Source organism: Myotis daubentonii, chromosome X, assembly GCF_963259705.1.
Source record: "Myotis daubentonii chromosome X, mMyoDau2.1, whole genome shotgun sequence".
Lineage (NCBI taxonomy): Eukaryota > Metazoa > Chordata > Mammalia > Chiroptera > Vespertilionidae > Myotis > Myotis daubentonii.
The window spans coordinates 109,342,594-109,357,496 of record NC_081861.1 but is presented as its reverse complement, the minus strand read 5'-3'; the positions used below and the strand labels follow the sequence as shown (position 1 = coordinate 109,357,496).

Below are 14,903 nucleotides of genomic sequence, written 5' to 3'. Positions count from 1 at the left end.
GAGGTGTGAAATTTCTGCCCTTACAGTTGGGTGTCATATAACTACTATCATGTTAACTGTTCTTGAAAGAAAGCGTGAAACTGTTAAACATATTGACGCCCATTTGTCAATTAATTAGATTTTTATCATAGTATTTCCTGTGAATTATTATTTTAAAACTAATAATGTTACCATTATACAATGTTGCCCTAGCAAAAACAAACAAAACTTGGTAACTATGATACAAGCCTCTCACTATTCACTGAATAATTATTTTAAAAATATTTTTTCATTTTTTAAAAATATATTTTCATTGATTTCAGAGAGGAAGGGAGAGGGAGAGAGAGATTGAAGCATCAATGATGAGAAAGAATCATTGATCGGTATGCCCCACACTGGAGATAAAGCCTGCAACTAGGCATGGAACAGACTATCAAACTACAGTGGGAAGCCTGGGGAGGGTTGGGGGGCAGGAGGGGTGGGGAAGAGATCAACTGAAGGACTTGTATGCATGCATATAAGCATAACCAATGGACATAAGACACTGGGGGATAGGGGAAGCCGGGGGAATGTCAAGAAGGGGATAATAAGGAGACATATATAATACTCTTCAGGCTGCCGGCCGGGGCCTTCCTTCCCCAGCTACTGGCTGCTGGTGGTCAGCGCACATTATAGTGAGTGATCAAACTCCTGGTCGAACTCCTGAGAGGACACTGCATATTAGCTATATATATATATATATATATATATATATATATATATATATATATATATATAAAATTCAGTTTTCTTGAGCATGTGTGTAATTGCAGGACTTAAGCATGTGATCAAATGCCAACTTTTAAAAAGTAGCACCCAGTTTTATGTTTATAAGTGTTCTGTCTTTTTTTATAAAGTTTGCATTAAAATAGAAAAATCAGCAATAAACAAAATTATAGTTATACTGTTTTAATACACCAATAATATTTGGATTATTTAAGGAGAAGACAATTATGTTTTCCCTTTCCATCATCATCAGCACCAATGATTATCTAAGTCATGAGTGGCAACCCCAAGTACCTCTTTGCATTAAGTTCTCAAAGCTATCAAAAGTCCAAATATTCAACCAAAATGTAGCTGATTCAGTTTAAGTTAATAATCATTAAGAAAACTAATTGAATGTACTTTTGAAGAACCATAAACATGCCTCTACTGAGTGTATTTTGTCATCATTTCAAAACAGGTATGAAAATTCCATTAAACCATGCTTTGTTTTTCAAGTTTCCCAGTTTTATGTGGGATCACATATACTTAGTAGACAGCTGGTTTCAAAATCATAGGAAACTTACTCTGTCTTTTAAATAATGTCTGTGGGGGATTTTTTCCCCTCAAAGACAACTCTGATTCCTGGTTTATGCACTGATCAAATATTCAAACAGCAAAGCTCTTATTAGTTAGGATAGACTGAGGGTAGGAATCACACTAATACTTAGCCATAGAAATATACAGAGTGTGATACAAATTTATCAAATTTATCAATAATTTTTCTTTCCTATGAAGTTTATGCTATAAAATTTCGTCATTGTTTTACAAGCTCCAATTCCTGGAAGCTAATTTAAAATTGAACAAAAATCTCCAGAATCTCAAATTTCTTCTGACTTCACTTCTCTCAACCCTATGTGCATCTATTACAACATATCAATAATGCAAGGCCCAGAGCAAATCCATAAACTGTAATGCCTTTTGTGACTCCCTGCCCCTTCTCTTCTCCATACTAGGTATGTTCTTTCCCTCCTCCAAATTCCAATATACTTGTCTTTTTAGTGCAATTTACATGAGTATTTGTTGTTGTCTCACATTTAGTTTATGATTCCTGGAAGTTGGGTATTATGTCTTATTTTATCTATTTCCCATATTGCCCAAAGTGACATTTACAAATTTACAAGTTGAATACATAATGTAATAAAGAATCAATGGGTTTCTCTGATTAACTATAACTTTGCTCTTATATATCCTTATGTTAGCTCCTCACATAAAGAAAAAATGTATTAAAAAGGCTAGTTTACATGATACTTGGAGAGAGGGCATGTGCCAAATTAATAGGAGACAGAAAGAGGGATTATGAGATGTGATTTGTTTCATTACCTGGTGGTTATGAAATTTTGAAAAACAGTATTATCATTGTGATGATGTGCTCTAAATTATCACAAATATTTGCTTAATGTTTCAGTTTTTAACATATGTATATATATTTTTAAATATTTTTATTGATTTCAGAGATTAGGGAGAGAGACAGAAACATCAATGATGAGAGAGAAACATTGATTGACACCTCTTGCATGCCCCACACTGGGGATTGAGCCCACAACCCAGGCATGTGCCCTAACTGGGAACTGAACAGTGACCTCCTGGTTCATAGGTCTCCCCACAACCACTGAGCCAGGCTGGGTGGGCTTTAGCTTTTATTTTACTCATATTATCTCCAGACAGCCAATCACATAAGAAGAATAAATTAGTACTATGACCTTTTCTTTTTTGCAGTTGAGGAAAATTTTCAGGCAGATTAAATGTCTATACAAGGTCATTCAGCTCTTAAGTGACAGAATCAGAATTGAAACTCCAGTTTGTCTGACTACAAGGCCTGCATGGTATGTACTACCACACAACTGCCTTTAAAATATCTAAAAAATATATATATAGTGTGTACTTTATTTCACCCCATCAATGTGAATTGTTTTTGCATACTTTTCTCTCTGGTATTAGTCTGGCCAGGCCTCCCAAACACTGTGCTCATTATTGAAAGAAATGAATCCTGAATTAAAGGTGAGATTTGTGATCATGGAATGAAAAGAAACAGCAACAATAAAACAACAAACAAAAAAACAAACATCTCAGCAATCCTAATCATAAATCAAACCCATCAATACTATATGCTAAGCAACTGAGTCAATGAGTTTTATGTTTTTACTGAAGATTCAGTAGTATTGCAAATATTTTATCAAAATGTATATGTAATTAATGCCTTTGTGCTCTTCTAAATCATGATTCTTACCTTTATAACAGAGGCCCCAGCTCTAGAGAGTGGGCTGTGAATCTGAGCTGCAGCAGCCATGTTGGCAATAGTATTTAGATGGTTCATCTGATTCATTGCCATGGCAACTGATGCAGGAGGTAAGCTGACTGGAAGTAGAGGATGAGGCATCATCATAAATGGCAGATCTAGCCCTAAAAGAGACAGTGCATGTTAAATTATTACATTTGTAAAATTATTTTGACAAGGTGAAATCACATCAAAATCACATGCAAAATTGATGCAAAGAAAAAAATAAATTTATCTCATTGGATTTCTTAAAAATCAGCTTTTATTATATTCTAGTATCTCTTTGAGTAATTAATATTACTTATGAGATTTAATATTGTTTATAATTTTAAAATTGACCTATTTCACATACTACTATTTATTTTTTAAAATATATTTTTATTGATTTCAGAGAGGAAGGCAAAGTGAGAGAGAGATAGAAACATCAATAATGAAGGAGAATAATTGATTGGCTGCCACCTGCAGCCCCCTACTGAGGATTGAGCCCACAACCTGGGCATGTGCCTTTGACTGGAATCGAACCTGGGGCCCTTCAGTCTGTAGGCCAAAGTTCTATCCAATGAGCGAAACAGGCTAGGGCCATACATTTCTTGTTCTTACTCTCACTCTCAAAGTATTTATAAGATGCAATCTGTTTACACATAGACACAAACAAAAATCTTTAAGCCAAGCCTCATTCCTTATCTAGTTAAAAGAAACAACTACCTTTTAAAATCATTATAATATATTTATGTGTTCATAGTTTCTAGTTTAATACTTTCTTCACAAAACATAATAGTGGTACTGATAAGACAGGATGTAGATTCTCTAGACTCAGAATTATTGAAGGAATTAAGACTTGGAATACGTTCTACCCTGTAGTTATAAATCTTAAACATGAATGCCTATAGCTCAAATTTGAAGCCTTTGTCAATAAGAAATTACTTCCCTATCAAATGTCAACCTGTTTTCCAGTTTAATATAAATTTCAAATATTTTGAGCAGTATCTAGAATTCTGTTTTTTTCCTTATGCAAAGTGAAATAATTTCATACATTTTAAATTTTTAAAAGAATATTTCTCAAGTATGAGTCACATTTACACTAGTGGTAGCCACAATGTGTCATAATGAAAAACGTAACACATTAAAAGAGTTGTCTAGTTACAACTTATGTTTTCAGATTTGTGAGGAATCACCTTTGACCAGAGGCTAGGGAAAGTTAGCTTAACATAATGCATGTTAACATGACTACAGTAAGGAAACCATAGGACTTTACAATGTATTTTAAACTATTGCCTTGACGGTAATCTTGCATTCTTTTGGACAGAAGCCCAGAAACCAGTAATCTTTAACAGATGTTCTAAAACATCCTTGCCTATAATTTTTCTAAACTATTACAGATTATATAAATTCTATTATAAGCGATATTTATGTTGGTTTTACACACAATAATCAACTATTAATAACATCCCTTTTTCCTCTTTGCTATCCCTTAAATTTTTTGCCTCCCATATCACAATAGCAAGTGAAGAACAATGAATCCATAGGAAGTATATTCAGAGGCCCCCTAAATTTGATACCTCAATCAACAATAACAGTAATACAGACAAACATTCAAAACTCATATATTTTGGACAAAAAGGAGGCTAGAAGGGAGAAATAATGTTAATTGATTTGAGATACATCTCCTAGGTTAAGCAATCATGGCTGAATTAAATCATGGCTGAACTAACAAAAATAATTCAAGGGCAGCACAATGAAACAAAAAAGACACTTTCAGATATGACAGGTTTCATACAACACTAATGTGAGCATCTCAATAAATAAGAACAGTTATCAATATTTCTGCTAGAGATAGCCACAAAATGCAGTTATCAGAATTACACAAAGATTAAAAAATAGCTAGAAACTTAATTTCTGCATGGGGTATAAGAGGGGAGCATACTCTGTACTCCCTATGGGTCCAAGTTCCCAAAGAATATTAAAAAAAGTATTTTAAATGTTTACCCTATCACTTAACTTATGACTATATATAAAACTATAAATCTTTTTTTTTTCAGAGTCAATCTACCAAACCAAACTTTTCAATTATGAAACATTTCTCCTGTGATTATTAATTTATTAGAGAAGCTTCAAAACTGTGTAAACACTGAATTCAAATTGTCCTTCTGCACCCCCTTTTAAAGTAGAAGTTTATTTTAAGTTAGTCTTCCAAAATTACTTAGATGTGTATGCATTTTTTACCTTACCCATCATACAGCTTTGCTATAATAATTGCATATCCCATAACATACAATAAATTAATCACTGCTTATGTTTCCCCTAAAATCTTCACTTCATGTTCACCATTAGCAACTATCAATGACCTAAATAGGTTTCTATATAAGGCTCCCATTCACCACAAACCTAAGATAATTATAAACTTAAATTCTTCATGTACTCAGTGTTTTAGTAGCAAATTGATCAAACTCTAGATGATAAGTAGCCAACTGTGCCTCCTTTTACCACTCAAATCTATCTATCTATCTATCTATCTATCTATCTATCTATCATCTATCTATCTATCTATCTATCTATCTATCTATCTATCTATCATCTATCTATCTATCTATCTATCTATCTATCTATCTATCTATCTAAGCCTAAGCAACCTTTATGGTAGAACAACCAAAACGACTGGTCACTGTTATGAGCACTGACCAATAGGGGGCAGACACTCAACACAGGAGCTTCCCCCTGGTGGTCAGTGCGCACCCACAGGGGGAACGCCACTCAGCCAGAAGCTGGGCCCATGGCTGGTGAGTGCAGCTGCCAGGAGCAGGAGCGGGAGCCTCTCCTGACTCTGTGACAGCACTACCAAGGCATGGCAACAGGCGCAGGAGATGGGATGAGTGCAAGTGGTGGGGTGCCTGGCCCCTATTCGGGTTCCTCCCTGGCTGCCTTCTGCTTGGCACACTGCTACATCCCCCGAGGGGTCCTGGACAGCAAGAGGGATGTCCGACTGCTGGCTTAGGCCTGATCCCAGTGCCATTCTCTGTAGAAGGCAGTCAGTCTGAACAACTCAGTGACTCAAGGAAGGGCAAGGAACTCAGGGTGAGCCTACCTGCTCGCTTGACTCTCCCACTCGATGGTTTTCCCAGGACGGACTGTGGTGACCCAGCCTGTGCACGTGTAGCAGCTGCTGAAGTTCAAGCAGCAGGCTGTGCAGCAGCAGAAGGCCATCCAGCCACAAGCCAGCAGGTGAACATCCCCCAAGGGGTCCCAGACTGCGAGAGGGTGCAGGCCAGGCTGAGGGACACCCCTCCAGTGCATGAATTTCATGCACCAGGCCTCTAGTGTTTAAATAAACCTTTGTTCAATTTATACTTTCCTTAACAGTGTAATAATTTTTCCTTATTCTCTAAAGATTTTCAGCATCATCCAGACACCATCTGTCTGTATTAAAGCATAAGTATACTTAAAGTCCAATTGACAGGCAAACTAAATGCAAAGAACAAGCAGAATATAACAGCCCATTGACGGTTTTAAAATCTAATTCATCCAACAATTAAAATGATCATGAAAGACTTAAAGGTCACACTTTCAGATCATGACCTGCAATAACTAACCATCATTTGACTTTACTACCCTATACTCTAAGCTAATATTTACATTATGGTACACTTGGGCAGTCACCCCACTTGAGTTACACATGCAAAGCATATGCAGATATTGAGTTATGTAAGTCAACCTTTTTCCCAAAGATGAAAACATTAAATTGAGAGCCATCAATAGTATACAACATACCAGAAATCTGGCTCATTCAGTCAAATGGGAGAAATATACATACTTTTTTTTAATATGGTAATGAAAACAAATTCTTTTTAAAAATTACCAAAATATCTCATCTTTTTCCTGTCAACAATTCCTATAACTTTTATGTAAGTTCATCACATCACTTCCTCCTAACCATAAAGACTAAAAAATTCAGTAATGCTCTAACCCTTCCTCTAACATACCACATTCATTCAATTTCCAAGTCATGTCAACCTCTGTAATATCTTGTCACTCCTACAGTCAGGCACCAATTCCATCATACCTGGTTGGTACTCTGTCTTCCTGGTTGGTTTCCCTATGCTGTTTCATTTGCCTTTCCAAGTCAATTTTTATACTTTCAGTGGCTACTTGCTGTCTCCAGAATAAAATGTAAGTTCTTTAGTTTCATGTTAAATTACTTTTCTAGCTTTGATATCTCAATTTATTTCTCTATGTATACTGCACTCTGGTTTCATTGTGTCCCATAGATTTTGTATTGTGTTTTCATTTTTTTCCAGAACATTTTTTTTATTCCTTCTTTGATCTCTTTGGTAACCCATTCATTGTTTACTAGCATGCTATTTAACCTCAATGTGTTTGATTGTTTTGTTTTGTTTTGTTTTGTTTTTTAATACAATTGTGATCTGAGAAGATGCTTGGTATGATTTCAACCATCTTGAATTTGGAGAGACTTTGCCTATGACCAAATATGTGGCCTATCTTTGAAAAAGTCCCATGTGCACTTGAGAAGAATGTATATTCTGTAGCTTTGGGGTGAAACGTTCTGAAGATGTCAGTTAATTCTATCTGATCTAGTGAATTATTTAGGATTGATGTTTCTTTGCTGATTTTTGGTCTAGAAGATTTATCTAGTGATGTCAATGGAGTATTAAAGTCCCCTACTATGATTGTATTGCTGTCAGTCTCTCCCTTGATATGTTCCAGAAGTTTGTGGGGTTTTTTTATGTATTTGTGTGCTCCTGTATAGGAGGCATATATGTTTACCAGGGTTATATCCTCTTGTTGAATCAATCCCTTTAGTATTATGAAGTGATCTTTATCTCTTGTTATGGCCTTCACTTTAAGGTCAATTTTGTCAGATATAAGTATCACTACCTCAACTTTTTTTTTTTTCATTTCCATTTTCCTGAAAACATTTTTTCCATCCCTTCACTTTCAGTCTGTGTGAGTCCTTTGTTCTGTGGTAGATCTCTTGGAGATAGCATATATATGGGTCTTGATTTCTACTCCATTCAGCTACTCTATGCCTTCTGATTGAAGCATTTAATCCATTTATGTTTAAGGTTATTATGGATTGGTACTTGCTTGTGTCCATTTTTATTCATTATGCCTATGTTCCTTCTTCCCTTCCTATTTCTTCTTTTTACAGCAATCCCTTTAGTCCTTACATTTCTGGCTTGGTAGTAATAAACTACCTTAGCCTTTTTTTATTTTATTTTTTTTGTCTGCAAAGTTCCTGAGTTCACCTTCAATTTTGAATAATAGCCTTGCTGGATAGAATATTCTCGCATTCAGTCCCTTGCTTTGCATCACTTTGTATACTTCATTCCATTCCCTTCTGGCCTGATGTGTTTCTTTTGAGAAATCAGTTGATAGTCTAATGGGAGACCCTTGTTAACTTTCTGTCTCTCTCTGGCAACCTTTAAGATTCTTACTTTGTCATTAACGTCTACCAATTTAATTACAATGTGTCTTGCTGTTGGTCTTTTGGGTTCATCTTGTTTGGGACTCTGGGTGCTTCTTGGACTTGTGTGACTTTTCTTCCCAAAGTTAGGGAAAAGTTCCTTTAGACTCTCCTCCTCCTTTTTTTAGTTTATTTTTTGTGTGTTTTTTTTCCCAGTTGCTGCTTTGCTTGGGTGTTTTTTCTACCTTGTCTTCTAACTCATTGATTTGGTCCTCTGTTTCTTCTAGTCCACTGTTGAAACCTTCCATTGTGATTTTTTTTTTAATGACAGTTATATCATCCTTCATTTCCTCTTGATTCTTACACATGTAGGTGAACTGCTTATCCAGACATTTGAGCATCCTTATAACCATTACTCTGAATTCGTTCTCTAACAAATTGCTTGCCTCCATTTCATTTATTTCCTTTTAAGGTGATTCCTCCTTTTGTTCAATATGGGGATTTTTCTCTCTCCCCATTTTCTATTCCTTTGTGATTATTTCCATGTATTATATCAAATTGCTATGTCATCCACATTTTTGAATTTGTCTTATGCAGTAGATGTTTTGTGGGATCCAGTGGTGCAGTCTCTCAGCTCTTCTGGGTTGGGTATTCTAGGGATACCCCCTTCTTGATGTAGTTGGGTCTTGAATGTTATTGTCCCATTTGTGGATGGAGTCTCCTCTCAGGGTATCTGGTTCTATAGCTTGAAATCTACAACATCGTGACAACTGTTGTTGAGGTGCTTACTGAACAGCATAAAATACAACAAGACAAGACATGATACAGAAGGAACAGAACACAAATGTACACATGACACCTATAACCCCAGTAAAATTGACCATCAGGGAAAAGAGAATTAGGAGAGACAAAAGAAAGCAAAAATGATAGCAAAAAAAAAGAAAAGAAAAAAAGAGTGAATATGGGGAGAAAACAAATAAATAAACCAAAAATTGCAAATAAAAACACCCAGAAAAAGTGGGGTACAGAATCTGTAGAGGAAGAGGTTAAACACAGAAAATAAGTTTAAGGAATTGGATAAATAGGGGAAGGGACACAGTTTAGTGTAGAGGAGGGAGACCAAGAAGGAGTGGATAAGAAGAAAAAATTGAAATGTTTTAAAATTATTTATTTATTTATTTATTTATTTATTTATTTATTTATCTATTAGAAAGGAGAATAGAGGAGAGAGCAGATAGGCTTGAATTTAGTAAGTGAAACTAATTAAAAATTAGGAGAAGAAAAGACCAAGAAAGGAGAGGAAAAAGAGGAAAAAAATGAGTAGCAAAGAAAGAGAGAAAGAAGGTAAATGGAGTAGGAACAGGGAAGAGGAAATTAGATATTTAAATAAGCCAACAGAGACTATCTTATATAATAAAAGCCTAATATGCTAAGTGTCCGGTCATCTGTTCAACCAATCAAAGTGTAATATGCTAATGATATGCTCAGGCTGCTCAACCACTCCCTATGATGTGCACTGACCACTAGGGGCAGATGCTCCAACTGGTAGGTTAGCTTGCTGCTGGTGTCCAGTCAATTGGGACTGAGTGAGGAGCAGGGCTAAGCCATTAGTCAGACATCCCCTGAGGGCTCCTGGACTGTGAGAGGGAACAGGCCAGCCTGAGGGACCCCCTGCCCCTGAGTGCACAAATTTTGCAACATGCCTCTAGTAATAATAATATAATCAATAAAGCATATAAGAATGATCAATTTTTTAAAGGGGTTAAAAATAAAGGAAAGAGGAAAACTAAAGTGGGGAAAGAAGAAAAACAGGATGAAAAAGGGAGAAGTGAGGAAGAACAACATGAAAAAATGAAAAATTAAATATCAATAAAAATATAAAATAAAATAAAATAATACTAAACATTTTTATTTTGTAAAAAATATTTTAAAAATGAAAAAGTGAAATGTCGGTCACTACAGCTGTGTTTTCATGCCCATGTGGGCTGATTTAGGAACCCACACTTCTGTTCTGTCTGCCACTTCTGGACTTCCTGTTAGGTAGTTAGGTGCTGATCACTGTCAGGCACTGTCTTTTGCTTTTAGCACCCTGTTGAAGCTCCAAACGATCCACTGCTCCTCTGTATCTTTCTCCATGGGCTGTGGCTGCAAGAAGTTGGGACCACTCTGCCAGCTTTTCCTATCTGCCAGCTGCCAATCTTAATCACTCAAGTTTTAGGGCTTTAGGTGGGGGGTCATGCTGTTTCGCTTTCCAGGAATCAGATGGATGTTTTTTTTCCCCCCTTTACCTGAATTATTTCTCCATGAGTGGCCCAAAATATTACTCTCGCCTTGGTTGGTCAGAGATCCTTGTTGGAGACCAATGGTGTTGGCTGGCATCCTGGATGTTTTATCAGTCTGGTTGCCAAAATAGTGAGGTGGATTGGCCTCTCTTCCAACCCAGTCACTGAGGGCTTTTTGGGAGCTATTCTTACCCTTTGTTTCCCCTGTGTAGCTCCAAATGCTGGCAGGGTGTGGCAAGCTGTATTACCTTCCTTGAAGCTATTGGGAGGGGCTAGCTTTTCAGAATGACCACTTAGGTTTGGAAGGTTATGAATGTCCCAATGCCTGAGTCCTGGTCACGTCTTCCTGCCCTGCTTCCCTCACCAGCCTCTACTCAGGCACCTCATGTCTGTGCCTCTCTCTGCATGCTGCAGCCTCCAGTGAGTGTTTGTAATTGAAAAGTCCCATGTTCTGGGTTTAGCACATAAAAGCAAATGCAAAACAAAAGCAAAACAACCACAAAAATGCAGGTCCCCATCCCTGCTCCCCGCTACTTGGGCCATTTTTTCAGGCTGCCTTTCAGGGCTCAGTTTTTTGTGGCTGTGGTCTTAGGTTGAGATTCCCAGCTGCCTGCAGCCCTGTGTCTTTTCCTTTTCTCTATTATGTTAAATGATTTTTTGTATATTTTTTGCCAACACCACACTATCTTGACTACTGTAGGTTTATAGGAAATCTTGGAGTAGGGTAGGATCAGTTGACAGACTTCATTTTCTTCAGTGTTGTGTTGGATATTTTGGGTCTGTTGATTTCCATATAAACTTTAGAATCAGTTTGCTAATAACTATAAAATAACTTACCTGGATTTTGGTTAGGATTGCATTAAGTGCATAGGTCAAGCTAGGAAGAACTAACACCTTAATGATAATGCATTTTCTTATATATAAACATAGAGTATTCCTCATTTACATAGACACTATTTTACTACATTCATCAGAGTTTAATAATATTTTTAAAGATCATATAAATATTATTTTGTCATGTTTACACCTAAGTATTTAGTTTTTTTGTTGCTAACTACAATGGCTTTGCATTTTTTATCTCAAAAAATATTTTTTCATTCCCAGTTTATAGGAAAGCAATTGACTTTCTATAAACAACCATGCCATAATCCTTTATTAGTTCCAGTAGATTTTTGTCAAAACTTTTGGATATTTTTACATAGACAATCATGTTATCTTTGAATAAAGACAATTCCTTTGGGATTTGTCATATTATATTAGCTATGACTTCCAGTACAATGATGAATAGGTGTGATGAGAGGAGGCATCCTTGATGTTCCTGATCTTAGGGGAAAAGCACATAGTTTCTCACAATTAGGTGTGATATTAGCAGGAGAATTTTTTGGTTGAGGAAGTTGTTTATCATGTTGAGGAAGTTCCCCTTAATTTCTATATTTCTGAGATTTTTTATTAAGATAGGTTATTTTATTTTGCCACACCCTTTTCTGCATCTATTGTTAGAATCATATGATGTTTCTTATTTAGCCTGCTGATGAGACAGATTACATGAAGTGATTTCCATAGTTGAACCACCCTTGCATACCTAGAATAAATCCCACTTATTTATGGTTCATAATTCTTTTTCTACATTCTTAGATTTGATTTGTGAATATTTTGTTGAGGATTTTTACATGTATGCTCAAGAGAAATATTGGTCTAGGGTTTCTCTTACTTGTACTGTATTTTTTTTAGTTTTGGTAATTGGGTAATGCTGCCATTATAGCATTCCTGGTACTTCTATTTTTTGGTAAAGATGTAGAAAATTGGTATATTTTCTTCCTTAAATGTTTGGTAGAGTTTACTACTGAAGCCATCTGGATGTGATGCTTCCTATTTTATTGAGATAATTTCTTTAATATATATAAGCCTATGCATGGTATCAAATTCTTATTGTATGAGTATGTGTATATTAAATATTTCAAGTAATTGGTTCATTACACTGGGTTATCAAATTTGTGGATACAGAGTTGATTATCCTTTATTATCTTTTTAATACAATAGTATCAGCAGTGTTGCCCCCACTTTAATTTTAGATACTAGTATTAATACCTTTTTTCTTCTCTCTTTTTCTCAGTTTGCCTGGATAAAGTTTTATAGATTTTTAAATACTTTCAAAGAACCAGTGTTTTCTTTCATTGATTTTCTCCTTTGATTTTCTATTTTCAACTTCATTGATTTCTGTGCTGGTTTGTATTAATTACTAGAGGCCTGGTGCACATCATTTGTGCACTGGAGGGAAGAGGGTCCCTCAGCCTGGCCTGCGCCCTTTCATAATCTGGGAACCCTCGGGGGATGTCTGACTGATGGCAGTCAGTTGGACATCCTTAGTGCTGACTAGGATGCGGGCAGCTGCTGGCTAAGCGGTGCTCCTCCTGTGGGAGCTCACTGACCACCAGGGGGCAACTTCTGCATTGAGCGTCTGCCACCTAGTGGTCAGTGCACATCATTTGGTTGATTTGCATATTACCCTTTTATTATATAGAATTTCCTTCTGCTTTGAATTTAATTTTCTTGTCTTTTTCTAGTTTCCTAAAATAGGAAATTGTGGATTTTATCTCTTTTTGTTTTACTCATCCATTCAATGCTATAAATTTCTAAGTACTGTTTTTGCTACATCCCCAAAATTTTGATATGACACATTTTTCATTTACTTTAAAATATTCTTGAGATTTCTGCTTTGACATATTTCACTTAGAAATTTGTTGTTTAATCCCCAAGTACTTTTTTTTTATATTCCAGTTGTCTTCCTGTTATTAATTTTTAGTTTTATTCCATTATGACTGAGACTAGTTTGTATGATTTCTATTCATTTAAAATTGTTGAAGTATCTACACTAATAAAAGAGAAAGATGCAAATTAACCATCACTCCATCACTCTGCCACTCTGTCATACCCACAACCTACGCCTACCAGCCAATCAGGAATGAGTATGCAAATTAACCCAACTAAGATAGCGGCGGCCACAGAGCTGGAGCGAGCAGGAGGGTTGTGTTGCCCCTGGCGATAGAGAAAGCCAAGCTTCCTGCCTGCCCTGGCCAGCCCTCAGCTCTGCTCAAGGCTACAAAGTTTCAATTATAGAAGATAAATAAATCCCAGATACCTGCTTCCAGCAGGCCATTGCTTCTGCTTAAGGAGGGACTGGGAGCCTGGGTTTCCAAGGGCAACCCAGGCTTCCAGCCAGACCTGGGCTGTACTCAAAGCTACAAAGTTTGAATTATAGAAGATAAATAAATCCCAGAAAAAAAGGAGAGGCCGGGAGCTTAGGCCATCGGCCCCTAACCCAGGCTGCCAAGCACCCCAGTGGGACCCCCACCCTAATCCAGGGCACCCTTCAGGGTAAACCAGCCGACCCCCACCCATGCACCAGGCATCTATCCTATATAATAAAAGGGTAATATGCAAATTGACCCTAACAGCAGAACAACTGGAAATGACTGGTCACTATGACACACAGTGACCACCAGGGGGCAGACACTCAATGCAGGAGCTGCCCCCTGGTGGTCAGTGCGCTTCCACAGGGGGAGCTCTGCTCAGCCACAAGCCAGGCTGATGGCTGCCAGCACAGCGGTGGTGGTGGGAGCCTCTCCTGCCTCCTCAACAATGCTAAGGATGTATGACTGCAGCTTAGGCCTGCTCCCCGCTGGCAAGTAGACATCCCCCGAGGGCTCTCGGGCTGCCAGAGGGATGTCTGACTGCCAGCTTAGACCCGATCCCCCAGGGAGTGGGCCTAAGCCAGCAGGTGGACATCCCCCGAGGGGTCCCAGACTGCATGAGGGCACAGGCCAGGCTGAGGGACCCCCCAAGTGCACAAATTTTTGTGCACCAGGCCTCTAGTATTTTATAGACCAAAATGTGGTCTATCTTAGTGAATGCTCCATGTAAATTTAAGAAGAAAGTGTTTTTTTTCATATTGGCATGCTAGTCAGTTCAACTATACCCTTCCTAACTTTCTGCCTACTGGATATATCCATTTCCAATAGATGAATATTGAAGTCTCCAAACTTTATACTGGATTCATCTATTTCTCCTGAAAGTTCTATAAATTTTTGCACCATATAGTTTGACACCCTGTTAATAAGAGAAAATACAATAAGGCTTATACAAT

The 14,903-nt window shown here is 37.1% G+C and overlaps 1 protein-coding gene across 1 annotated transcript in view; it reads right to left on the bottom strand.

Moving 5' to 3' along the window:
- DACH2 (dachshund family transcription factor 2) overlaps positions 1-14,903 on the bottom strand; it is a 745,051-nt gene that overhangs the window by 140,041 nt on the left and 590,107 nt on the right. Inside the window, exon 6 of the mRNA XM_059678534.1 lies at positions 3,011-3,183. Coding sequence (XP_059534517.1) covers positions 3,011-3,183 — 173 coding nt within the window. The remainder of the gene's footprint in view (positions 1-3,010; positions 3,184-14,903) is intronic.